The 23,770-nt window shown below is 54.2% G+C and overlaps 7 protein-coding genes across 7 annotated transcripts; 3 read left to right on the top strand and 4 right to left on the bottom strand.

Annotated features, from left to right (window-relative positions):
- Nucleotides 1-384: 384 nt before the first annotated feature.
- On the bottom strand, nucleotides 385-3,127 carry TRIREDRAFT_57334 (uncharacterized protein; the record flags this gene model as incomplete). The annotated part of the gene is made up of 5 exons (XM_006963157.1): nucleotides 385-484; nucleotides 541-2,563; nucleotides 2,652-2,788; nucleotides 2,866-2,971; nucleotides 3,070-3,127. Coding segments are annotated over 5 exons (2,424 nt in total), but the record flags the coding sequence as incomplete, so codon positions are not given.
- A 3,406-nt stretch (nucleotides 3,128-6,533) lies between these two features.
- Nucleotides 6,534-7,150, bottom strand: TRIREDRAFT_57869 (uncharacterized protein; the record flags this gene model as incomplete). The annotated part of the gene is made up of 2 exons (XM_006963156.1): nucleotides 6,534-6,783; nucleotides 6,894-7,150. Coding segments are annotated over 2 exons (507 nt in total), but the record flags the coding sequence as incomplete, so codon positions are not given.
- A 1,147-nt stretch (nucleotides 7,151-8,297) lies between these two features.
- TRIREDRAFT_104879 (uncharacterized protein) lies at nucleotides 8,298-9,170 on the top strand (the record flags this gene model as incomplete). The annotated part of the gene is made up of 2 exons (XM_006963336.1): nucleotides 8,298-8,668; nucleotides 8,888-9,170. The coding sequence occupies 2 exons, from the start codon at nucleotides 8,298-8,300 to the stop codon at nucleotides 9,168-9,170; spliced, it is 654 nt and encodes a 217-aa protein (XP_006963398.1).
- Nucleotides 9,171-9,640: 470 nt separating this feature from the next.
- Nucleotides 9,641-10,381, bottom strand: TRIREDRAFT_104878 (uncharacterized protein; the record flags this gene model as incomplete). Its single annotated transcript, XM_006963155.1, has 1 exon — nucleotides 9,641-10,381. The coding sequence occupies one exon, from the start codon at nucleotides 10,379-10,381 to the stop codon at nucleotides 9,641-9,643; it is 741 nt and encodes a 246-aa protein (XP_006963217.1).
- Nucleotides 10,382-11,768: 1,387 nt separating this feature from the next.
- On the top strand, nucleotides 11,769-15,258 carry TRIREDRAFT_57608 (uncharacterized protein; the record flags this gene model as incomplete). The annotated part of the gene is made up of 3 exons (XM_006963335.1): nucleotides 11,769-11,966; nucleotides 12,067-15,045; nucleotides 15,106-15,258. 3 exons carry the CDS (start codon nucleotides 11,769-11,771, stop codon nucleotides 15,256-15,258), a joined length of 3,330 nt encoding a protein of 1,109 aa, XP_006963397.1.
- A 1,006-nt stretch (nucleotides 15,259-16,264) lies between these two features.
- Nucleotides 16,265-17,555, bottom strand: TRIREDRAFT_57676 (uncharacterized protein; the record flags this gene model as incomplete). Its single annotated transcript, XM_006963154.1, has 3 exons — nucleotides 16,265-16,630; nucleotides 16,730-17,327; nucleotides 17,506-17,555. 3 exons carry the CDS (start codon nucleotides 17,553-17,555, stop codon nucleotides 16,265-16,267), a joined length of 1,014 nt encoding a protein of 337 aa, XP_006963216.1.
- Nucleotides 17,556-19,949: 2,394 nt separating this feature from the next.
- Nucleotides 19,950-23,203, top strand: TRIREDRAFT_75890 (uncharacterized protein; the record flags this gene model as incomplete). Its single annotated transcript, XM_006963334.1, has 5 exons — nucleotides 19,950-20,106; nucleotides 20,286-20,306; nucleotides 20,391-20,428; nucleotides 20,497-23,024; nucleotides 23,095-23,203. The coding sequence occupies exons 1-5, from the start codon at nucleotides 19,983-19,985 to the stop codon at nucleotides 23,201-23,203; spliced, it is 2,820 nt and encodes a 939-aa protein (XP_006963396.1). The 5' UTR covers nucleotides 19,950-19,982.
- Between the last annotated feature and the right edge of the window lie 567 nt (nucleotides 23,204-23,770).

The raw sequence follows: 23,770 nt of genomic DNA, 5'->3' as shown, positions 1-23,770 counted from the left end.
TCAACATTGGCATCCCAATCCAACTTCGAAAGCCTACACAGCATGCAGCTCCCCATACTAAACCCCCTTCTCCCTTGCAAACACCACAGGGCAATAGTTCATCATGAAGCCTCCTTCGCTTTTCACTCCTGCCAATGACAACGATTCGCTCATTTCATCTTGTCTCGTCTGATAGCAATAAAACCAGCCAGCGCCAAACCAAGCATACCAAATTCTGTCCGCTGACTCTTCAGCCAAAACATATGTACCCAAAGAGAAACCCAAATACGAGCAATGAGGAAAGGATCCGTGCTGAAAGCAATGTCACTACTACAAGGACTCTTGTAGCAGGCCGGGGAAAGCGAGCCCTTTCGTCCGGGACACCAACAGCACCAGACCTGTGATTTATTCTTGGCCAAAGCCCATCGTCTCCTCCACGGCAATGGTGAGTTTCTGTTGCAGCGTCTCCAAAGTCTTGTATGCGGGAAGATCGATTCGGTTGAAGCTGCGATACTGTTAGCATTTTGCCCTTGTCATCTGCGGACTGAGGACACAACTTACCAGGTATGCGCCTTGGGAAGGTTAGACAAGTCACCGGCCTTTTCAATGGTGAATCTTCTCGGGCCATCGCTGCCCTGGAGGTCCTTGAATCCGTTGACCGGGATTCTAGAAGTACCCGTGGTGAACTGCAGCAGACGCGACTTCTGCTCGCCATCCCAGGACCTGACTGTTGCCCAGAAGTTCTGGATGACCTCATCCGACTCGGTGTAGCCTCGGTAATCCGTGTGCTTCTTCCAGTCGTCGACATCAATCTCGGCAATACCGCCAATGAGCAATTCGAGCTCGCGCTCGTCAAAGACGTTGATGAGATCTTGAGGAATCAGCTCTTGGAAGCCTTCCTTGAAGGCCTGGAACTGCTCCGCGATGCGCTTCTCAATACGCCACTTGACCATGAGCTCCACGTATTCCTTCTTGTTCTCATTCGTCACTTCGATGTCCCGACCGCCAGGAATCAAATCTTCAGTCGTCATGACTCCAAAGCGCTCGTCTTCCGTGGAGAAGGTCTGCTCGAGAATACCGCCAGAGATGTCGTTATCCAGCATCCACTGCAGCGAGCGATGGAAATCTGCATCCACACCCTCCATGTCCGCCAATGTGACTGGCTTGCCCAGGATCATCTTGTAAAGAGCTCCGATGAAGAACGCATCCAAGAATCGCCGATGGAAGATGGCCATGCCAACGACGCGCCCAATGAACTTGAAATAGTTGAGATGTTCGGGGTTGATGCCAGAGTGGGGGTTGATTTGGAGGGTATAGTTATCGTGCGCTGAATATTCGAACAAACAGTAGAAAGGGTTGAACATTTCGTGAGAAAGGAGGAAGAAGAACTCTCGCGACAGACCGCCGTAATCGAGGCCGTCCTCGCCATCAAACTTGATCATGAGGCGCTTCTTGAGATCCGTAGCCGACTGGCGAGTGATCTCGGCAAACGAGTCTTCGAAGATGTGAGAGCGTCGGACCTTGATGTGGCATTGCCCGCTGAGAATGCGCATGGCAGGCTGGGATCGGAAGTAGATGAGCTTTCGTCGGAAATCACGCTTGTACTGGGGCACATTCTGATCTAGTGAAGAAGGAAGACGCGGGTCGTCCCAGGTCGTAGTCTTTGTGTTGTGGTCCACGAAGTAGACTCGCGCGGTATTGGTAAGACGCATCTCCCAGCCGCTGGGCAAAGGTCCCAGCTGGGATACGGGCTGCTGCTGAATCTGACCGTTGGTGTTGTTCTGGCCATACATGCGGATGAACTGCTGTCGGCGCGGGTCGACCCAAGTCGTGGTGCGGGTGTTGTGATCGACAAAGTAGGGCCGTCCTTCGGGGGTCCAGCGCTGTTCCCATCCGGGGGGGAGCTCGCCGGAACCTGGACTGGTGGCCCCGGTATGCATCATGGCCGTGTGACTGCTGCCGGCGGCGGCAGCGGCGCCGCCAGGGCTGCCTGCGCCGGAGCCTTGCTGTTGCTGCTGGAGAGTGGGTGAGCTAGTGCCCGTCCGGTCTTCGGGGAGGGTTCGGTTCTGGTGTCTCTGGCGCTCGACCTGGGTAACGGCCTCTCGTTCGTTTCGGGTTTCGGCGGCGGTACCGCCCGCGGTCGGGCGGTTCCAGCTGGTGGTACGTGTGTTGTGGTCGACATAGTAGGTGCGGCCCAGATTATCCTCCCTTCGTTCCCAGCCTGCAGGCAGACGACCCTGCGAATCCTCGAACGGGCTCAGCTGGCTGGTGGGGCGTGACTGTGAGCCATTGACGCTTGATGAAGACGGCACGGCGTTGACGCTGGCGGGATGGTGGGAGAGGCTCGGCTGAGGAGCCAGCGCGTTGTTATTAACGCCGGACATGGCAGAGCTCGGCCGATCGCCGGCCGGAGCAGACAAGGTTGAGAGGTTCGAAGCGCTGGGCGCACCGAGCGTGGGTCGGCTGGATGAGGCTTGGCCTGCGCGGATGGGGGTACTAAGGTTGCATGACAGGTTGAGTATAAGTTTGCCGTGCACGACGAGGTTGTCGGTCGACTTCTTGAGATCTCTAGTAATCATTTGATCTGGCAAGCGCTAGATGTTAGCCAGCCAGCTGGATACTTTGAGAGCAGGTATCAAGAGATAAGGGGGCAGGGAGGGTCCGAGACATACCGTCGGCATCGGGTCCGATTTCTGGAATCAAGTCACCGATTCGGATGTTGATAACGCCAAGAAAACCCTGGTCCTTCTTTTTGAACTTTTTCTGATCAAACACCTGGACGGCCAGGATGCTTGATTCGTCAACCCGACTAGACAGCGTTCGTCGTTAGCCTCTCTCTCGACATTGCGGATTCACGATAGGGGCACAGGGCAGATGTCGGCGTACAAATCAAAGCTCTCGTTCCAATAGGGGTTGAGCGTCTTCTTGCTAACGGTGGTTGTCTTGGTTTGCTCTCCGTTGATGGTCGCTACGGCGAAGGGGTCGGGAAAGCCTATGAAAGAAGGATTGTCAGCTGAAGCTGGACTCCTCAAGAGGTAGGGCTGCGTGTGTCGACAACACGAGGGCAGAGAAGCAGGCCGGAGAACATACGGAAGACATCTCGCTTGTACAATCCATCGGCGGCGATGACTATGACGATACATCCGGGTCAGTAATGTATGGATCTCCTAGGCGGAAAGCGAGCTCTGGATCGAGGGACGCACTTGTAACGCGAAGATTGGGTTTCCTGTACGCCATGCGGGTTAGATGAGAGCTGCATCGATCAAGTAGGCTCTACGAGCCTATGGACAATAGACAGGACGTAAGAGGAGCAGGGGGCGGGGGTTGAGTCTTACCCATTGTCATTTCGATTCGCCATTTTGACGAGGTTCTCTTTGGTATATCACAGCGCTCCAGGCACGGCAGTACCAGCCTTGCGACAAAAGCACAGCAACGATAGGTAGGTAGGTAGGTAGGTAGATAGTCAGGGTCAGAAGGTCAGAGGGTCAGGGCAATGCGGCCGACTTTGGACTCCAGCACAGGCCCAGCGGTGATGAAATGGCGCCCGTTGGGTGGACGTCTGCTGCACGGTAAGGGGGACAGAACGAACGGCGGCGACGCTGCAAGTCAAAGTGACGCCGGGACGAGGCGAGGCGAGGCGAGGATATGCTAGGTAGGTGAGCAGGCAAGAAGTTGGGGCTGTGCAGTGCAGGCCAGACTCCCCGCTCTATGGCTGAGTTCGCGGGTCGGGGTGGCGGGCGCGATAAGGAGCACGTGACGCGATCTCGTGTGCCCGGGCGAGCACCTCGAGCAGTAGAAGCTGGAGATGAACCGGGAGTGCTCGACGTGTTTGGAGGAGCGGCAGCTGGTTGATGATGGGAGGAAGATCAGGATGGATGGAATCTAGGGATTGATTGCAGAGGCGGGCTGACAAGTGGAATCCCCTCCGGCCGTCCCCTCAACTCCCAGCGCTCTTCAGGCGCTTCGACGGGGCATGGGCCTGTTTGTCGCGGCCAGGGTGGGGGGGGGACTGGAGCTCAGAAGCGGCCTCCTTTGGCGTCTGGTGCCTCCTGGGACCAGGGCTGCCGTTGCCGCTCTACAGAGGCGTCCTCTAGGTGCAGTACATGTACTAAAAGGCATTACAGGATTCACGATGCCGTCTCTGGCCGTCACGCACATAATAGTACGTAGTCGCCATCTTTTTCCTCTGTTCGAAAATTCTATATCATTCAGATCAACCATCATTTGGGAGCACCCAAATCGATTCCCGCACTCTCTTCTTCCCCCACCGGAAACCGACTAGAAACGGATGGACGTTTTGGGTACATTGTCCAGGACGCCATCACGATCCACGGGGACTCGGCACAGAAACAGCCACAGGAAGCTTCCCTCTGCGCGCTGCTACTCCTACCTAGTCGCCGCTGCGTGGCGTTTGATTGGACGTTCTCATTTGGATGGTCCTGCTGGGAAATACGCAGCCCGTACCGATGCTTTATTTTCTTGTTTGTTACGATTTCACAGAATGGAATACAATTCTGTACGGGTACATGTCGGTGATGGCTGAGGGCCCGAGCATCGGTGACAAAACAAGCGCGCGAGACAACATAGTACATGTGTCGACATGGTCGTTACGCCCTACGTGACAGTCGAGCCAAATGCAAGGCGTCCGGCTTGGTAATCAGCAGCTCGCCTCTAATTACAGTAAAAGCACGACCGAGGCGAGAATTTCAACTTGACACTGGGCTGCCTCCATTCTGGGGTGGAGTTCCTTCACGCCGACCTTCTAGAATGCAGCGTATACCTACCTCTACTACTTAGTAGTAACCCGCAAAACTTTCAAGGTTCTCAGGCTCTCAAGGTGCTCAAAATACATCTTCCATATTCTTACGACGAGAATCTGCTAACCCCCTAGTAGATACACAGCCATCATTGACTACTGATGCTATCAAATCACGCTTTCATTGGTCTCCCGTCTGTCACTACTCAGTAAACTTGTCAAATCTTAGGCTGATGAAGGAAGCGCTCGTGAGCATTGATGACCAACAGTCACACTGCGCAACCAACCGTCCCTAGGGCGCAGTTTCGCTGGTTGGCATCCAAGTCATCAGTCTACTATTAGTACCTACAAGCTACCTAACGCTTAGAGCAGATCCTCCACCGTTGCGTGAGCAGCGCTACTCGTATTACTCAGGCATCTGTAATTCGTGGAGTATACTCTTTCAAATACTATGGCAATAGAAAAATGAAAGCATCAAGCAGTGATTGGGGGTGCAAGACGCTGTGCTAGTTATTGGGGAACTCAACTTTGACGATAGATCGCTTCCTTACCTTAGTTCGACACGCAGTCTACCGACCTGAAGGATCGTGCGGGGATCCCTGTGTAGACGAGTTGGTGCTTTCTTCCAAGATAGTAATAATGAACCAAAAATATCGAATTTGAAAGAGGAACTTGAATCAAGTATACCAAAAGAAAAAAGAGTTCGAGCTTCTAGGTGTCACGCAAAAAGACCAACCTATCTACGGAGTACGTGATCAAACATTGTACAGCATCCAACTTGAAGAAGAGATAATGGGACCGCCACCAGCAAAGTGCATTTTGCCATCGTATGATGGGTGATGTTTTCAATTAATTACTCGAATTCATTTGAAACTCTCCATGCCTGCGAGAGTAACTCGTACACAGTTCTTAGATGACATTCCATTGCGGGTATGGATCTGCTACACAACCTGTGTCTATGATGCCGGCATCGAGCAGACGCGTCGGTGATGGCGTCAATAATAGGGCGGAGATCCAATGAGGGGCGTGTTGCAACAGTACAGTACAGTACAGTACTGTATGCATGAGCGCATAAGGTAATGTATGAAGGGCGCTGCTGCGCGATATGTGATATTCGATCCGGTTGATACATCATGCACTCGTATCGCCACAAGCGGCGATGAATTTTCTAGAAAGGCTTGGCCAGAGACCGACCATTTGATGTACCTTACTGCACCATTGTGATTGAGCAGGTAGGCAAGGTAGGTAGCTGTTCACCCAAAGCCAACAAGAAGAGAAATCAATTTTACTTCCTCATCTAACCGGCTGATTACCTTAGCTTCTGGCGTCAATACCAAGGCCGAAAACTCCAGATCCTTTCCCTTATCAAAGTTCTGATACTATACACACAAGCTCGCACGTCGCCGAATCCCGTCCCGGCTGCCCTTTTCAACTTGAATCCAGCAACTGATAGACATGCAATTGTCCATCAAAGTAAAGCCATACTGGGCGCCCCCCCTCGTCCCTCCTACGCTCTCATTGTACCCTCTCGTGATCCTCCGTGTGCCCTCTCTCAGCCCTTCTCCTCAATTATGCCAACCTAGATGCTGGATATCTTTCGTCGTCTGCATAGAGAAAAAAAAAAGAAAAAAACAAACAATATCCGCCATGGTTCTCCAAAAGAAAGAAAAGGGAAATGTAGGTTACCGTTCTAGTGGCGGTGAATAATGAACCTTCCCTCAGACGAGGTACCTATGGAATCGTCGCACAAACCGTTACTTTCGGCAGGTGTCGTGCTTGAAGAATCACTTCCTTGCTCCTAGTAAGGGGCGTAGCCTCGTCCACGGCCCCGGTAACCACCACGGTAGCCGCCGCCACGAGGGAACCCACCGCGTCCGTGGAATCCTCGGCCGCCGCCGCGAAAGCCTCCTCTTCCACGACCGCGGCTCATGCCAGGAATGTTGGTGCGCTTCGGAGTGACCTTGATGTTGCGGCCCTTGAAGACGCTCTCATTCAAGACGAGGGCCTGGGCAACCAGGCTTGGTTCGGTGAACTCGACATAGGCGTAGCTGAGAGAGAGAGAGAGAAGCATCACCGTTAGTATAGGTCACGAATGAGGAACAGCGAGGCGATTTTGGAAGCACGAAGTAGAGGAGGAATTATGCAATGCCATGCTTACCCCTTGGGCTGTCCGGTGAACTTGTCCAGAAGGATGGTGACTCGGTTGATGGAACCGCAGCTCTGGAAGTGCGCCTGGACCTCCTCGGGCGAGGCCGAGTAGTCGACGTTGCCCACAAAGATGCTGCGCGCATCCACGGACTCCTTGTCGTCGGCGAGGTCCGCAGACTGCTGCTCCAGCGTCGCCTGCATCTCGCGGAGCTTCTTGGCCTCCTCCTCCATCTCCGCAACTCGGCGCTTCATCGCCTGAATCTCCTCCTATCGAGCGGGCGTGTCAGATTCCATCATGTAGCAAGCTCTCGCTTCGAAGCGCGCGCGTCGAAAGTAAACCCACCTCTTCACTGGCCGCAGTCTCGTGCTCCGGCTCACGCTCCCCCTCGGGGATTGCCTCAGGCTTGTCTGCGTCCGACATTGTGCTTTGACCGAATGAATCGACAGAGTCTCTGCTGGGATAACTGGATTGGTAACGATGCTATCAGCGATGAGTTTTTGCGGAGTGATGGAAAGAAAATAAGGTTCCGTCGAGATAGGGACAAAGAAACAGGGAAAAAAAAAAGAGGTGAGGATGCGCCCCCCGTGCCGATTGGGAATAACCTCTGGCTAGACCTGAAGCGCGGCGGCTTTCAATTCTACAGCCTAGGAGGTCTTAACCGGGTTGGAAAGATTGAGATGGCACTCACCTGGATTAACTGGCTGCAGCGATATCGGACGCGACAGCACGATTGTCTGCGACGAAAGGAACAGTACGAATGTGATCAGGCAGACGAAAGGAAAGAATCGAGATGGAGACAATCGTCACTTTGAGCCTCGTGTTGCCGCGACGCAGAGCCGAAGTTGTTCCGACGGTAAGGCTGCAACCGCAGTTAAGGCCCAAGGTACCAGACAGCTACAGCCTGGGGCCCAGTCAGTGTGGGGGAGTCAGATAGAGCTGGGCAGCCCGAGATCCAGCTGCTCAGCTTGCCTGGAAGTCATTCTCGTGTCACTCACTATCTATTACCCACTGGCTAAACTCACCCGGGCTTTTGAGGCTGCAGAGCATGATTCCGCCCCTCCTGGCTTCACATGGATGAATTGGATGGGGAGCGGCAGCTGATGGATGCTAAGGTCTTATTGAGACGAGCATTTTCCAGCTCAACCACTCAGATCACGAGCAGCAGGGCGATTTTTCTCGATGATACCCTGCTGGGCTAATGCATCTATCTGCTGCGAATGCCAGCTTCTGTTTCCCTCGTAGCGCCTTTTATGACACTGCTTCCTACACAACATCAATCGATTCCGACCTATTTGCGTCGTCAACACCCGTTCCCTGTGACTTTACTATTCCTCGCGCGATCTTACACAGAGGCTTGCTCTGCTTACCTATATGTTTTGACCTTTCAGATCCTAATACCAAGCTAACAACATCATGGCGCATCGCTCATCTGCCCCATTGCTCCGGCCTTACCATGACGACAGCGACGACAGCGACGACTCCCAAGCCTCGCAACTGTCTCCATCTTCAGCTCCGTCTTCCTCGCGATACTGGCGACAATATCGCAAGTCCAGCCGGCGCCTCCTCGAGTCTCGCACCAAGCACTTTGTTGTCATGAGCGTGGTCGCGCTGGACGTGGCCGCGCTGCCCGCAAATGTCTTCATTCAGCTGATTGCCTGCGAGATGCACCAGAACGACGAGCCTTGGGTGGAGCAGCTCACAGAGGGCCTGGAGATTGCCGGTCTGGTGTTTAGCAGCCTCTTTCTGCTTGAACTATTTGCGTGCTTGTTTGCTTTTGGGTTGAGGTAGGTCAGAGATCTTTGGTTTGCTTCTCATTTTAACCTGTGTTTCATTTTGACCCCTGTTTCGCTCTCTTTATTCTCTTCTACTTTCTTCTTTTTTCTTTCTTTCTTCCTTCCTTCTTAGTGTATAACAAGTGATCTTCCTCTTGGCAATTTTCCCCTTTGTCTATAAACTTCAAGTTGGAACACCCCTCGAACCATGTCTAATCCTTGAGCTCGAAGCTACCTTGCCTCCTGGTTTCATCTCTTCGATTCTGCCGTCATTATTGCGAGTTTCATCATAGACGTAACCTCAAGAGGTCTAACCGAGTCCATCGGATCCCTGATTGTCGTTCTCCGTCTCTGGAGGCTGGCCAAGATATCCGAAGAGGTGGTGCTGGGCGCTACAGAGAGAATGGAGGTTCTCGAGCAGCATTTGGAGGACCTCGAAGCAGAGAACAGCAGACTCAGAGCCCAGCTGGGCATCGAGTCATCAAACTACTCGGGCAACGAAGGGAACTGCTGAAAGAGGCGATATGGTTTCCTACCAAAGCGGTCTTGCTAATGTTGCCTTTTAATGTGCATTACGCTTTACATACATCGTTTATATGATCTACAGCACGAACAAATCACGAGACAGGAAATTGACAGTTTGTCTAGACAATGCAGGGCTGGCATGTGAGCTCTGATTCACAGTGTAAGTACTACATACAGGTAGATTGCTCCCATTCGTACCCTCTATTCGAAACAAGCTTGGTAATGTATGGCGGGAATCCTTCAACCTTCCGACACCGTCGATGCAGTTTCGTTTCCTCCAGAAAATAAAATAACGCCCCTGATATCTATGCTACCTCCCGCCCATGTCCCACATTTGCCCTATGTTCCCAACCGATGTGTACGAAATATGCGGCGTGCTAGTCTTTGACTGACATGGTGATCGCTGGTAGAAGTAAAAAATGAACAAGAAAAATATCGTGATGTTGAAGTCGCAAGCGCTCATGTATGTCGACTGCGCTTGCTTCCGTTGCCGATGGGGTCTTTGCCCCCTAGGCAGCCGCCGAAGAAGTCGTCAAAGTCCATCCTTCGTTTTGTCCCGGCCCCTCGACTGAGATGTGGTGAAGACCGAGGTCCGCTTCTGGAAGAGCTTCCTCCAAATTTTGAACTGAATGAGGGTGCAAAGGAGGATGGCTCCTGTGGTCGTTGGTCTGACAAGTCCAAGGTGGCAATGTTTGGATATGATGTATGGAATGTGAAGGCGTCCTGCGTGGGCACAACAAAGTGTGTTGGCTCTTCGTTCATGGGAGAGACATGGACGGGGACGGCGGCGGGGGGAGAGACGGTTCGTGTCTGGATCTGAATTGGTGACGAGGTGATTGGTTCAGTACTGGCTCTAGCAATCTCGGGAGACGCATTCCTCTCGCCCTTGTCAACCTCGTCCTCGCTCTCGGCGCTCTGCTGTCCCGCGTCCCGACCATCGAGCCTTTCCGTGGCCCATCTCCGAATCCTCCACCCCTCTCCGTCGTCCAGCCCGATGTTTTCCTTGTCGAGGAACATCAGCAGCTCGTCCAAGCACTCCTGGTATCCATCTGCGCGCGCGCGAGCTTCGGCCTTGGCGGAAGTCTTGTAGAGTTTGGTAACGGAGAGCGCTGCGGCCTTGAAGACGTCGAGGAGCTGCTCGGGTGAGTCATACTGGGCCGCCTGCTTCCCAACGGCGGTTCGAGCTCTCGACGAGTCCATCTTTTCCGAGTGCGTTGTTTGCTATAGCGAAGGTGCGCGACGGCGAGGGTGCGTGTGTGTAGCGATCTACAGTAGATGTCGAGTTTAGGGTGGCGTAACAGCAAGCAGGAGCTTTGTGTTCCTACCAGGGGGGTTATATAAAGAAGTCCGGGGGTGGGCAGGCTCAGCTCAGGGAGGGAAATTTCGCTGCGCTGACTGTGTTTTAGGGGGTCGCACGGCAGAGACGCGCCAGAATCTGACCCCAGAGCTGCAGCTCTCGAGGTAGAGCTTTCGGAGTTGCTAAAAAGAGAGAGCAAAGAGGCTGTTGAAGGTTCCTAAACCAGATCAAATGATGGAGGGGAAATCCTGCAAACTGCTTTTAGGGCGGCAAAGTTCGAGGTCAGCAGGTTCGAAAGGCGGGCGAAGGCGGTAGAACGGCACGTGGGGTTGATGGGTCGATACCTTACCCTGGCCATTTGCACGTGACTCTGATAAGTGCTGGGAGAGGTCCAGTAACCAGTACTATTTGCTGTGAGAAAGGCTACCGACAATGCTCGACTGGGAGAGGAGCATTTTACTTAAGAAGTGTTACTCGCTTTTTTTTTTATGACTTCTCAAGACTCTGCGTTGATGGTGAAATGATGGTGATACATGGACCGAGCAAGACACGTGCATTGGGAAGCTCAACGGTTTGCTGCTGCGATAGAGCCAAGGTCCCCTGTAATACGGTACTACCTTAGTAAGGTAATACCTTAAGTATAGGTATAATGTACTTACTCTAGTACTGTAAGTGCACGCTGCCCTGCCCACTTCCAGCTGCCATCCGCCCGCATGTTCTGCGAGAAGAGAAAAAAGAGCAGCCCCTGACACTGTTGACGTCGTTGGCCACGGATTATTCCCGGACTTATCTTGTTCCAGCCCAGTGTCGAAGAAAACGGGCCAATTAGAGCGCATTCGGCTGTCTTTGGCGCGGAGAGACAAGGGGGTGGGACCTGCACGCGCGCTAGGCCCAAAAGGCGACCACCTCTGGATGAGCACGTCGAGCCTCTTGCCAGGCGCAATCTCGAAAAAACATCTTCCTCCTTCGCCGCCAGCAGCACGGAGCAAACTCGAGGGCTTCAACCACCGCCCCAGACCATCTCCAGACGCCCGCGTGCCCGCCCGGATCATCGGAAATCCTCTCTGGCGACTCCCACCGCCGTAAACTGGCGCATCTGAAGCGCGTTTCGTGCACGCAAAGTCGCGTAAAGAGGCTCCCCTCCGACCCTTTGAGATTTAGGCGCAATGGCTCCGCGACCTCGAGCCAACGGCGTCGACACTGACGCGTCCATGTCTGACGCCCCGGAGCAGCCTCACGTCGAGGAAATGGTAAGTTGTTGTTTGTGTCATTGGGGGCGCTTGCCTCTTGATGGATGATATTGACCGAGCTCTACCCCAGGACGTCGATGAGACACCCGACTATACCGACTCCGACACCAACCCCAACACCACAGCCAGCAGCGTAGTTGGTGAGCCTCTCACAGACGGTAGGAAGCGACGCAGCGAGGCGAACCAATTGCGTCGGAGCATCTTCGGAAAGAAACATGACCGCCTTGGAGAGTCAAAGGTTTGCCAGCCCCCAGGGTGACCCAGCTATAAGACAGCATATACTTGAATTGGGAGCGGTACTAATGCATCACCATCTTTTTTTCCTTCCTCCTTAACAGGAAGATGATACCATTCGAAGATTCCGTTACCTGCTCGGTCTGACCGATCTGTTCCGGCACTTTATCGAGACGAATCCCGACCCCAAGATCCGCGAAATCATGGCCGAGATCGACAATCAGAACGCCGAAGCCGCGCGAGCCAAGAAGGGCGCCGGCAGAAAAGGAGGCGCTACGAGCGAAAGAAGGAGACGAACCGAAGCCGAAGAAGACGCGGAGCTCTTGAGCGATGAGAAGCACGGCGGATCCGCGGACACAGTCTTCAGAGAGTCGCCCTCCTTCATCCAGGGTACCATGAGGGACTACCAGGTGGCAGGTCTCAACTGGCTGATTTCGCTGCATGAAAACGGCATTTCAGGCATTTTGGCCGACGAAATGGGCCTGGGAAAGACACTGCAGACCATATCCTTCTTGGGCTATCTTCGCCACATCATGGGCATTACTGGTCCCCATCTTGTCACTGTGCCCAAGTCGACGCTCGATAACTGGAAGCGAGAGTTTGCGAAATGGACACCGGAGGTCAATGTCCTGGTGCTCCAGGGTGCAAAGGATGAGCGCCACGAGCTCATCAACGAGCGCTTGGTCGACGAGAAGTTCGATGTTTGCATTACGAGCTATGAAATGGTCCTGAGGGAGAAGGCCCATCTCAAGAAGTTCGCCTGGGAATACATCATCATCGACGAGGCTCATCGTATCAAGAACGAAGAGTCTTCCCTGTCGCAGGTCATTAGACTCTTCAACTCCCGCAACCGACTCCTTATCACAGGCACCCCTCTGCAGAACAACCTCCACGAACTCTGGGCTCTTCTCAACTTTCTTTTGCCCGACGTCTTTGGCGACGCCGACGCCTTTGATCAATGGTTTTCAGGACAAGATCAAGATCAGGACAAGGTTGTGCAGCAACTCCATCGAGTTCTGCGCCCATTCCTGCTCCGGCGTGTCAAGAGCGACGTGGAAAAGAGTCTTCTGCCAAAGAAGGAGATCAATGTGTACCTGGGCATGTCTGAGATGCAGGTCAAATGGTACCAGAAAATTCTGGAAAAGGATATCGATGCGGTCAACGGCGCTGGAGGCAAGAGAGAGTCCAAGACGAGACTCCTCAACATCGTGATGCAGCTGCGAAAGTGCTGTAATCACCCCTACCTCTTCGAAGGTGCCGAGCCGGGTCCTCCTTACACAACCGATGAGCACTTGATTTACAACGCTGGCAAGATGAAGGTCCTGGACAAGCTGCTTGCCCGACTGCAGAAGCAGGGCAGCAGAGTCCTCATCTTCTCTCAGATGAGCCGACTACTGGACATCCTGGAGGATTACTGCGTGTTCAGACAGTACAAGTACTGCCGTATTGATGGTGGCACCGCGCACGAGGATCGAATTGCGGCCATAGACGAATACAACAAACCTGGGTCAGACAAGTTCGTCTTTCTGTTGACCACAAGAGCTGGTGGTTTGGGCATCAACCTGACGACGGCCGACATCGTCATTCTCTACGATAGCGATTGGAACCCTCAGGCTGATTTGCAGGCCATGGATCGCGCGCATCGTATTGGACAGACGAAGCAGGTTGTGGTGTACAGGTTTGTGACTGACAACGCCATTGAAGAAAAGGTTCTCGAGCGAGCAGCCCAGAAGCTGCGACTCGACCAGGTCGTCATTCAGCAGGGTCGCGCTCAGGTTGCCGCCAAGGCCGCTGCAAACAAGGACGAGCTCTTGTCCATGATTCAGCATGGCGCTGAAAAGGTCTTCCAGTCCAAGGGCTCTACAGACGACGCGGCGAACAAGGATAAGGAGCTCGATGATGAGGACATTGATGAAATCCTGAGTCGAGGCGAGTCCCGTACCAAGGAGTTGAATGCCAGATACGAGAAACTTGGCATTGAGGATCTCCAGAAGTTCACATCGGAATCAGCCTATGAGTGGAATGGAGAGAATTTCGCACAGGCAAAGAAGAACATTGGCATGAACTGGATCAACCCCTCAAAGCGAGAGCGCAGAGAGCAGAGCTACTCTATGGACAAGTACTTCCGGCAGGCCATGTATCCCAACCCCAAGACCGAGGTCAAGCCCAAGGCTCCCCGAGCGCCTAAGCAAGTACCGATTCACGACTACCAATTCTATCCTCCCCGTCTGCAGGAGCTGCAGGACAGGGAGACTGCCTTCTACCGAAAGGAGATTGGCTACAAGGTGCCACTGGCAGATGGCGACGAGGATACTCTAGAGGAGCGCGAAGCTGAGAGGGCACGCGAACAGCAAGAGATTGATAATGCTACCGCGCTCACAGAGGAAGAACGAGCTGAAAAGGAAGAGCTATCCGCCCAAGGGTTTGGCAACTGGAACCGCCGTGATTTCCAGCAGTTCATCAACGGGTCTGGAAAATACGGTCGTACCGACTACCAAGGCATCTCCAACGAGATTGACAGCAAGACGACGGCGGAGATCCGGGCTTATGCCAAGGTGTTCTGGCAGCGGTACAAGGAAATTGCCGACTGGCCCAAGTACATCAAGATTATTGAGGACGGAGAAGAGCGCACCAGGCGCATCGACCACCAGGGCAAGCTTCTTCGCAAGAAGATGCAGCAGTATCGAGTGCCTCTCCAGCAGCTCAAGATCAACTACTCGGTGTCTACCACCAACAAGAAGGTCTATACCGAAGAAGAGGACAGGTTTCTGCTGGTCCTCCTGGATCGTTATGGCATCGACTCCGAGGGCTTGTATGAGAAGATGCGGGACGATATCCGCGAATCCCCGCTGTTCCGCTTCGATTGGTTCTTCCTCAGCCGCACGCCGATCGAGCTGTCGCGACGATGCAATACGCTGCTCACGACTATTGTGAAGGAGTTTGAGGACGGCCCCGCAGCTACTACCGGAAAGGCCTCCAATGGGGTCAATGGAAAGTCCAAGCGGGAGCCGGACGAGGACAATGACGAGGACAGCATTCTGAGCATGGCACCGGCGAAGAAGAAGTCCAAGAACGGCGTCAAGGTACGTGATGAATGTAACCGCGTCAAATCAACTGGAATACTGACATGTCTTGTCTCTTAGAATAAGACTCTTGATAACGTCAAGTCAAAGTCTAGCAAACCTAGCTCAGCTTCTCCATCCAGAGCCTCCAGCGTCGCTTCCAACACCAACTCCGTCGGCGGTGGCTCGTCCAAGAGCAAGAAGACCAAGACGCCGGTCAAGAAGAAGAAATGAAGCAACGAAGAAATATGAAACAAACAAAAGGGTGTCTAGGCACTGTGGGTATGATTTTTTTTTCTAGATGAGGGATCTCGTTTTGTACCTTGTTGTCGACGACAAAAGAAAAACATATTGGCGTTTGATGAAAACCCCCAAGGGAGGGGGGTTAATGCGGATTTGCATTCAGGTTTCGATGAAGGAAAGGGGTGGATGACAAAAATCTCCTGTTGGTACAGGACAGTGTTGCCTTTGTTTGGTCCCGGGCATTGAGTCGTGTAGGAACGGTACGGCATGGACAGTGCTGGGACTTTGATTGTGTGTTCGAAGGGGAGAAAACAAAAAGATGATTTGCTTTTGTAGGTGTACAGTAGTAATGCAGAGAAGCCACTCAAATTGAGAGTTAATAGTGCGTATTTCTACCGCATGACTGGTTTCATGGTTCACTTTCACCTTCCAGCAGTTTTGTTTATATTGTCTTCTCACGATATGACCGCATCTCATGAGCAGATGGCCGAGTTGGTCACCTTGTGACAGCGAAAAGGAGCCAGGACATCTCCCATGGCGTTCTTCTTCTCACTTCTTTCTCAATGTTTCAAAAGGGAAAAAAGCTAGGCTCAACCTGAAATGGCACAATGTTTCCTCTTCTTCCCGTGCTTTCTACTACAACCATAAGGGAATTACCTAGTATTGGATTACATAGCCTCCCTCCCTTTCTCCCCTTTCCTCCATTCTCTCAAGAAGAAGAACTTTGTTTGTTTCCCTTTCCGCCCTCCCATAACGCCGTACTATATATGTAACGCATGCAAGCAAGCAAGCAAGCAGTCCGCAATCATGAAAACACAGACTGGTCATTTTTTTTGTTTCCCTTTCCCCCGGACTTGCTCTATGTTCCTCCCCCTCCCCTAACATCCTTCTCCTCCCGTTTGTCGCTTTCTTTCGATTTCAAAACAAAATCTAGGCCAAAAGGAGAAATAAAGAGATGGAAAGCCCAAGAGATTCGTTCGTCTTCTTCCCAGCACTTTTACTGCGATCGGTTCAGTCGCTCCCTCTCCACCTCGTAGTTGAAGTCGAAGTAGCTCTTGTCGAAGTGGTGAACGCGGACGTAACCGTCCTCTCCTCCGCTGGCGTAGCTGCGGCCGGTGGGGTCGGCGGCGACGGTGTTGAGGGGACCGAAGTGGCCGCGGACACGGCCGATTTCGTCCTCGAAGATCTTGTGGTAGAAGCGGGCCTCGAATCGACCCTGGCGGCCGGAGGTGGTGGTGACTTCCATGGCGGCCTGACCACCTCCGAGGATGACGAAGTCCTTCTTGGGGCAGATTGTGGCGCTGTTGAGGGGAGTGTCGGCCACGTATGTCTTGAGGGTGGCGAGGTCGCGGGCAGAGATGAGCTGAATGAGAGGAGTCGGGTGTGAGCGACGAGATTTCTTCATGGCAAGGGAAGAGAGGAGATGTTATGGGGGGGGAGAAAAGGAAATAAGGGGCCGTACCTTGGCGGTCTTGTCTCGGCAAGCAGTGATGAAGTAGGTCCTGTCGGGTGACCACTGCAGGTCGACGATGGGCTTGTCGAGCTCGTGGATGGGGACGTTGTCGAGCAGCTCGCCGGTCTTGGCGTCGTACTGGCTGACGCTGCCGTCCTCGTGGCCGGCAATGATGTACTTGCTGGCCTGGCTCCAGCCGGCAACGGTGGCCTTGCTCTCGTCGCAGACAATGGTCAGGGACCTCTCGTCGGTCTGCTCGGCGGTGATGTCAGGGTTGATGTCGATGACGACGATGTTGCTGAGGTAGCCCATGCGCTTCTCGGTGACGCCCAGCAGCTTGGTGCCGTCCTCGTTGAACTCGACACGCTTGACGGCGGTGGGGAACTCCCAGGTCTTGAGGCACTTGCCCGTCTTGACCTCCCACATGCGGATGGTGTTGTCGGCCGAGCCGGAGGCGATGTAGGTGGAAGTCGGGTCGACGTCGACGGTCCAGATGGCGCCGACGTGGCCGTGGTAGGTGCCTAGGCGCTCGCCATTGTGGGAGAACCAGACGCAGATCTGCTGGTCCTTTGCGACGGAGAAGATGAGGTCGCCGTCGAGGTTGTATCTTGAGCGCAGCAAAATTTTGGTTAGCTGAAGCCTCTCATTGGCTGGGGGAGGGAAAGGCAGCGTCGCGAGGAAGAGAGGGGCTGGTCAGAGAGCAAACGGAAGAAGAAGAAGCTGTCGCCGAAGCTGCTGTTCCTCCTCGTCCTCCTCGACGTTCAGTTGACGCATCGTCGACATACTTGATCTGGGTGAGAGCACGCTCGTGCCCGGCAAGGAGGATGGGTCTCATTTTGGTCGGTGGTGCTGGTGCTGGAAGAGGCTGAGGGAGACGGTTTATCCAGGGACAGAGGGGGGGAGATATAATATGGGCCAGCACGAGGGACGCAGTTGGAGGTGGTGGTGCTTTGAAATTTTGGCGATAATTGTGCGTCTTGGTGGGGCTTCGAGTTGTGGCGCGGGGAGTCCATTGGTGGCGTGGCCCAAAGGGGGATTTGGTGGGTGACTAATTGGAAAGCATGTGTGGATTCTAGATGATTCGCACCACTCACATGCTGTCACAGTCATGCCTTCCTATGTACAACTCCTGCAGTCAACAGTCTCCTTGGAACATCTTCTGCAACACCATTCCCCTTCATCTAACGGCCATCACTATCTAGTAGCTTTCAAGAGATTATCATAGTGTGCATGCTCTGCAAATACTGGTTCAATCCATCATCTGGGGGAAGAATCATGCGTGAGTCACAAGGACTGCTGAGTCACTCGCATGATTAGGCAGAGGTCAGTCGAGTCAGCCATTAAGCCTATGGGTTGATGTTGATACTATTATATATCATACATATCATACCTACCTACCTCTTGGAGTAGGTTGTAGTGCAAGGTAGCTGATACCACGTATTAGCAACCGATCATCACTGTATGATTGAAAGGAAAGGAGTCGAGATGGGCATCTGAAGATCAATTTCATCCGCAATGAGCCTCTCCAGATCCCTTGAACAACCCATTGACGACGGCCATTAACCAATTGCTTGTCGATGACGTGGAGTAAGACGGCGTAGTAATCCCTACACTTGTATTATCCTCAGACAAACTGCCATCATACCACACAAGCATTCGTTGGCAAGCAAAGAGGAACGGTAGGTTAGGTATGTGCATATATCAAGGGTCAGTCTCACTCCTCCGTGACCGGGCATCATTGTACATGTCATATTCCTACTAAATTACCTAAGGTAGTAAGCTAGGTACCTACATTTCGACTGAAATATCATGTAGCTGATGCTACGGTCGTCTTTCTCACGTTTGTCTTGCAAACGATTGAGCCGAATTCACCCACGGCATGGAATTGAGTGCGTGCTTGACGCCAATGAAACCGTGACTGTCGAATGTTTCCCCCAAGCCGTGGACCAGACCGTGCAGTACAAGATGTCGACTGTTCTAATGGCCAAGCCGCTCTTGGCTGACGGACGGACAAGACCAGAGCATCATCTTATTACGAACCCGAAGCTGTCATCATAGCGGCGCTGATTGCTCTATCAACTCCGGACAAGCATCAAGCATGTTACAAGCTCCGCGTGCAATCGTGGTCCTGGCCGAGACAGATTCAGTCCAAGCAAGCCCTTTCCGCTGGTCGCAAATCCACACCCCACATGGCGGTTAATCGACCCTCTGGACAATAAAAATTCTATAAAGCCGTCCAGCTGCTCGCCACCAGCTCGGCGCAATAGGTCTGGGGAGGGCCAATTCTCTCGTCTGCTTCATCCTTTTCCCCTCACGCTCTCTCTTATTGTCTCGTCCAGACACTACAGACCGACCGCCCGTGCATCGTATTACACGCTGGCACACAATAGGGCCGTTGGTTCGGAGTGCAGACGCAGTTTGAGCCATTCGGCACCGTCAGACGCAGGGACCAACGACAAGCGAGCCGCCCACTAATAGCGTGCCGACGTCCCTCATTAGGCTTGCTGCTGGCCGGAAAAACAAGAGGCAGTGAGCGGGAAGAAAAGAAAATAAAGAGGACAGGCAAGGTCGAGCAAGAAGAGAGCCAGCCAGACTCGGTCAATTGCCCTTTTTTTCCTGTGCTGTGGTCGTCTTACATACCTACCTTCGGACGGATTCTTGCTTGCTGGCACCTCCGGTGTCCCTATCAAGAGCGAAAAGCGCCGACTTTTTTTTGGGACCTGGTTGACGAGCGATATCGCACCAACCAAACAGCCCGGCTCCTTCGTCCTCCCAGGCACAACCTGCAGCTGCAGTTGAACCCACCAGGTCACACAAGCACCCGACAGCACCAGACAGCGCTTGACGAGAACTGGTCAGATTCAGAATGGCGCCTCACCAACGCCTGCGCATGGCAGCGTCCCTCCGACCGCTGTCGCCCTGCAGCGCATCGCTGCGCCGCGTCTGCATCGCTGGACGCCCTCGGAGTTCAGTGGCAGTCGCCCGCCACTTGCCGCCTGTTTCCGGCAGCCACAGGGGTCTGGCCACGGCGGCTTGGGGCCCCTCAGCGGCTGCGCCAGGGCCTGTGTCCACTAACCCGAGCCCTGGCTCAGTCCGAGCCGGCCATATTTCTGCGGCATCAGCGTCCCGGTCGGTGACTATCCCGTCCTCCTTCTCCCCAATCCCACCATCCTCTCTTCTGTCCTCACCTCTGCTCTCCACCGGCAGACTGCCCTCGAATCTCCAGCAGCAGCAGCGCTCGTTCACGACGACAGCCGCCGCCATGGTCGCCACCAAGCTCGACGGCAATGCCATTGCCAAGGCCATTCGCGAACGGCTGGGCGCAGAAATTGCAGAGAAGCAGAAGAAGAACCCCCGCTACCGCCCCAGCTTGAGGATCATCCAAGGTACGACTTGACTCCCGCGAGACAACATTATCCGCATGAAGACGATGAGGGAAACTGGAAGAGAGCACGAAGTATAGGGAAGACGCAGACTCGTCTCTCTACCTCCATCACTCAATCTCCTCTGATATCGCGCGAAAAATTTGTCACTGACTTTTTTTTTCTCTCTTCTCCGATATCAGTTGGCGATCGCTCTGATTCCAGTAAGTCAAATCTCCCCTCAATCCTTATCTGACCCCACGCTCCTATCGGCTCGTCTTTGAACCGCTCGCTGACTTCTCTCGCAGCTACCTATGTGCGCATGAAGCTCAAGGCCGCTGAGGAGGTACATCTCGACGAAAAACGTCCTGCCAGCTCAGAGGCAATTGCGGACTAACATGTCGTCTTTTCCAGGCCCGCATCGACTGCAAGCTGCTTCACTTCCCCGAGGACATTGCCGAGATCGAGCTGCTCGAGGAGATCCTTCGCCTCAACAACGACGACTCTGTCAACGGCATCCTCGTCCAGCTGCCCCTTCCTAAGCACATCTCTGAGCCCAACATCACGTCCGCCGTCGCTCACGAGAAGGATGTCGACGGGTTCGGCACCAACAACATCGGCGAGCTCGCCAAGCGCGGCGGCGAGCCCATCTTCACGCCCTGCACCCCCAAGGGAGTCATCACTCTGCTCAAGGAGGCTGGTGTTGAGCTTGCCGGCAAGAACGCCGTCGTCATCGGCCGAAGCAACATTGTCGGTGGCCCCGTCGCTCAGCTGCTGAACCGAGCCAATGCCACGGTCACCATCTGCCACGCCAAGACCTCCAACCTCCAGTTCCACCTCCAGAACGCAGACGTCGTCGTCGTTGCCATTGGCTCCCCCAACTTTGTCAAGGGCGAGTGGCTGAAGCCCGGCGCTGTCGTCATTGATGTTGGAACCAACTACATCCCCGACGCGACCCGCAAGTCCGGTCAGCGACTCGTGGGTGACGTCGAGTTCGACTCCGCCGCCGAGGTCGCCTCCGTCATCACTCCAGTTCCGGGCGGCGTTGGTCCCATGACCGTTGCCATGCTCTTGGAGAACGTTGTCGAGGCTACAAACAACTTCTTCGAGAAGGAGAAGGTCAGGCAGACTGTTCCTCTTCCCCTGCACCTCAAGGACCCCGTCCCGTCAGACATTGCCATCTCCCGGGCCCAGGCCCCCAAGCAGATCACCCGCGTTGCCACGGAGATTGGCATCGAGGCCCACGAGCTGGAGCCCTACGGAGCCTACAAGGGCAAGGTCGACCTCAGTCTGCTGAAGCGACTCGAGCACCGACGCAACGGCCGCTATGTCGTCGTCACTGGTATCACCCCTACTCCTCTTGGCGAGGGCAAGTCCACCACGACCATGGGTCTGGCTCAGGCGTTGGGTGCTCACGTTGGCCGAGTGTCCTTTGCCAACGTCCGACAGCCAAGTCAGGGACCGACTTTCGGCATCAAGGGCGGCGCTGCTGGCGGTGGCTACAGCCAGGTCATCCCCATGGACGAGTTCAACATGCACCTCACGGGCGACATCCACGCCATTACTGCGGCGAACAACCTGTTGGCTGCCGCCATTGAGACGCGCATGTTCCATGAGAACACCCAGAAGGACGGCCCTCTCTACCGCCGCTTGGTGCCCGCCAAGAACGGCGTGAGGAAGTTCTTGCCCTCCATGCTGCGCCGCCTCCAGAAGCTCGGCATTGACAAGACCAACCCCGACGATCTGACTCCCGAGGAGATCCGCCGCTTCGTCCGCCTCGACATTGACCCGGAGACCATCACCTGGAGACGTGTGCTGGATGTCAACGACCGCCACCTTCGAGGCGTCACCGTCGGCACCGCCCCTACTGAAAAGGGTCACTCTCGCGAGACGGGCTTCGACATCTCTGTTGCCAGTGAGTGCATGGCCATCCTGGCTCTTAGCACCGACCTTGCCGACATGCGCGAGCGCTTGGGCCGCATGGTCATCGGCACCTCTCGCAGCGGCGACCCCGTCACATGCGAGGACATTGGTGCCGGCGGTGCCCTTACCGCCCTGATGAAGGATGCTATCAAGCCCAACCTGATGCAGACGCTTGAGGGTACCCCCGTCTTTGTCCACGCCGGCCCTTTTGCCAACATCAGCATCGGCCAGAGCTCCATCCTTGCCGATAGACTTGCTCTCAAGCTTGCGGGCACCGAGCCTGACGAGGACCACAACGAGAAGACGGGCTTTGTCGTCACCGAGGCCGGTTTCGACTTCACCATGGGCGGCGAGCGCTTCTTCAACATCAAGTGCCGCACTTCTGGCCTCGTGCCCGACGTCGTCGTCGTTGTCGCTACCATCCGTGCTCTCAAGGTTCACGGCGGTGGCCCTCCCATTGCCCCCGGCGCTCCTCTCGATCCTGTCTACAAGCAGGAGAACGTCGAGATCCTCCGAGCTGGCTGCGTCAATCTTCGGAAGCAAATCTCCAACGCCAAGTCTTTCGGCATCCCCGTGGTCGTTGCCATCAACAAGTTCGCCACCGACACTGAGGCTGAGATTGCCGTTCTCCGCGAAGAGGCTCTTGCCGCCGGTGCTGAAGATGCTATCCTTGCTGACCACTGGGCCAAGGGCGGTCTCGGCGCTGTTGACCTGGCCAAGGGCGTCATTGCTGCCAGCGAGAAGCCCAAGGAGCTCAAGCTGACATACGACCTCGAGGGCTCGATCGAGAAGCGTCTGGAGGCCATTGCCCAGAAGATGTACGGTGCTGCCGGCGTCGAGTTCAGCGAGCTTGCCCAGAAGAAGATCGATACGTACACGAAGCAGGGTTACGGCAACCTGCCCATCTGCGTCGCCAAGACCCAGTACTCGCTGTCGCACGACCCTGATCTGAAGGGCGCGCCGACTGGCTTCACGGTGCCCATCCGAGATGTTCGGATGGCCGCCGGTGCGGGATACCTGTAAGCTTTTCCCCTCGCCTTAGATTTTGACATGTACAGGTTGAACGATTGCGTGCTAACTTGACTCAAGGTACGCTCTGGCTGCGGACATCCAGACCATTCCCGGTCTCCCCACCGCTCCCGGTTACCTCAATGTCGATGTGGACCTGGAGACTGGTGAGATTGATGGCCTTTTCTAAACGAAGCATGGACTTGCTTTGCTTCGCTTAGCTTTTTCTTTCTCTTTCTTTTTTTCCTTTCATATGGTGGTGAAAACATTTATATATACCCGAAGACTCAACGTGGGCACGATTAAGGATATACAGACTATGGGATTTACCGGGGCTGGTGCATCTTCAACATATGGCGCAGGCATGCAGGATATGATATGATAGGGTCATGATTTGGCTGATTGACCCGTTTAGAGTTTAAACAAAGAGATCTTTTTCGTAGAATCATAGATTTGCTTAGAAGACGACCTTTGCCCCTTTTGGCTGTGATTCTTGGGTATCGTCAAGCACGTGTAAGATCTTTGACGATGTTGAGCTCAAGTATGCTTGCGAATATTGATTGTTCGGGAACATTGATGGCCGTCCTGGGCACTTACAACACAAGTCGCAATCTCCGTCGACGGCATCGTATTGCCCAGTGGTGGATCATTTGGATTGAGATTGAGCCGGTTGGATGAATTGATCCGGCTTGGAATTCGGAGCAACTCTCGGCCGAATTGATTGAGCTGCTGGAGGGGGCGTTTGAAAAGGAGGAAG

The sequence above is a fragment of the Trichoderma reesei genome, assembly GCF_000167675.1.
Source record: "Trichoderma reesei QM6a unplaced genomic scaffold TRIREscaffold_4, whole genome shotgun sequence".
Taxonomy (NCBI): Eukaryota; Fungi; Ascomycota; class Sordariomycetes; order Hypocreales; family Hypocreaceae; genus Trichoderma; species Trichoderma reesei.
The sequence above is the reverse complement of the archived record's forward strand: the minus strand, read 5'-3'. Positions and strand labels throughout refer to the sequence as shown.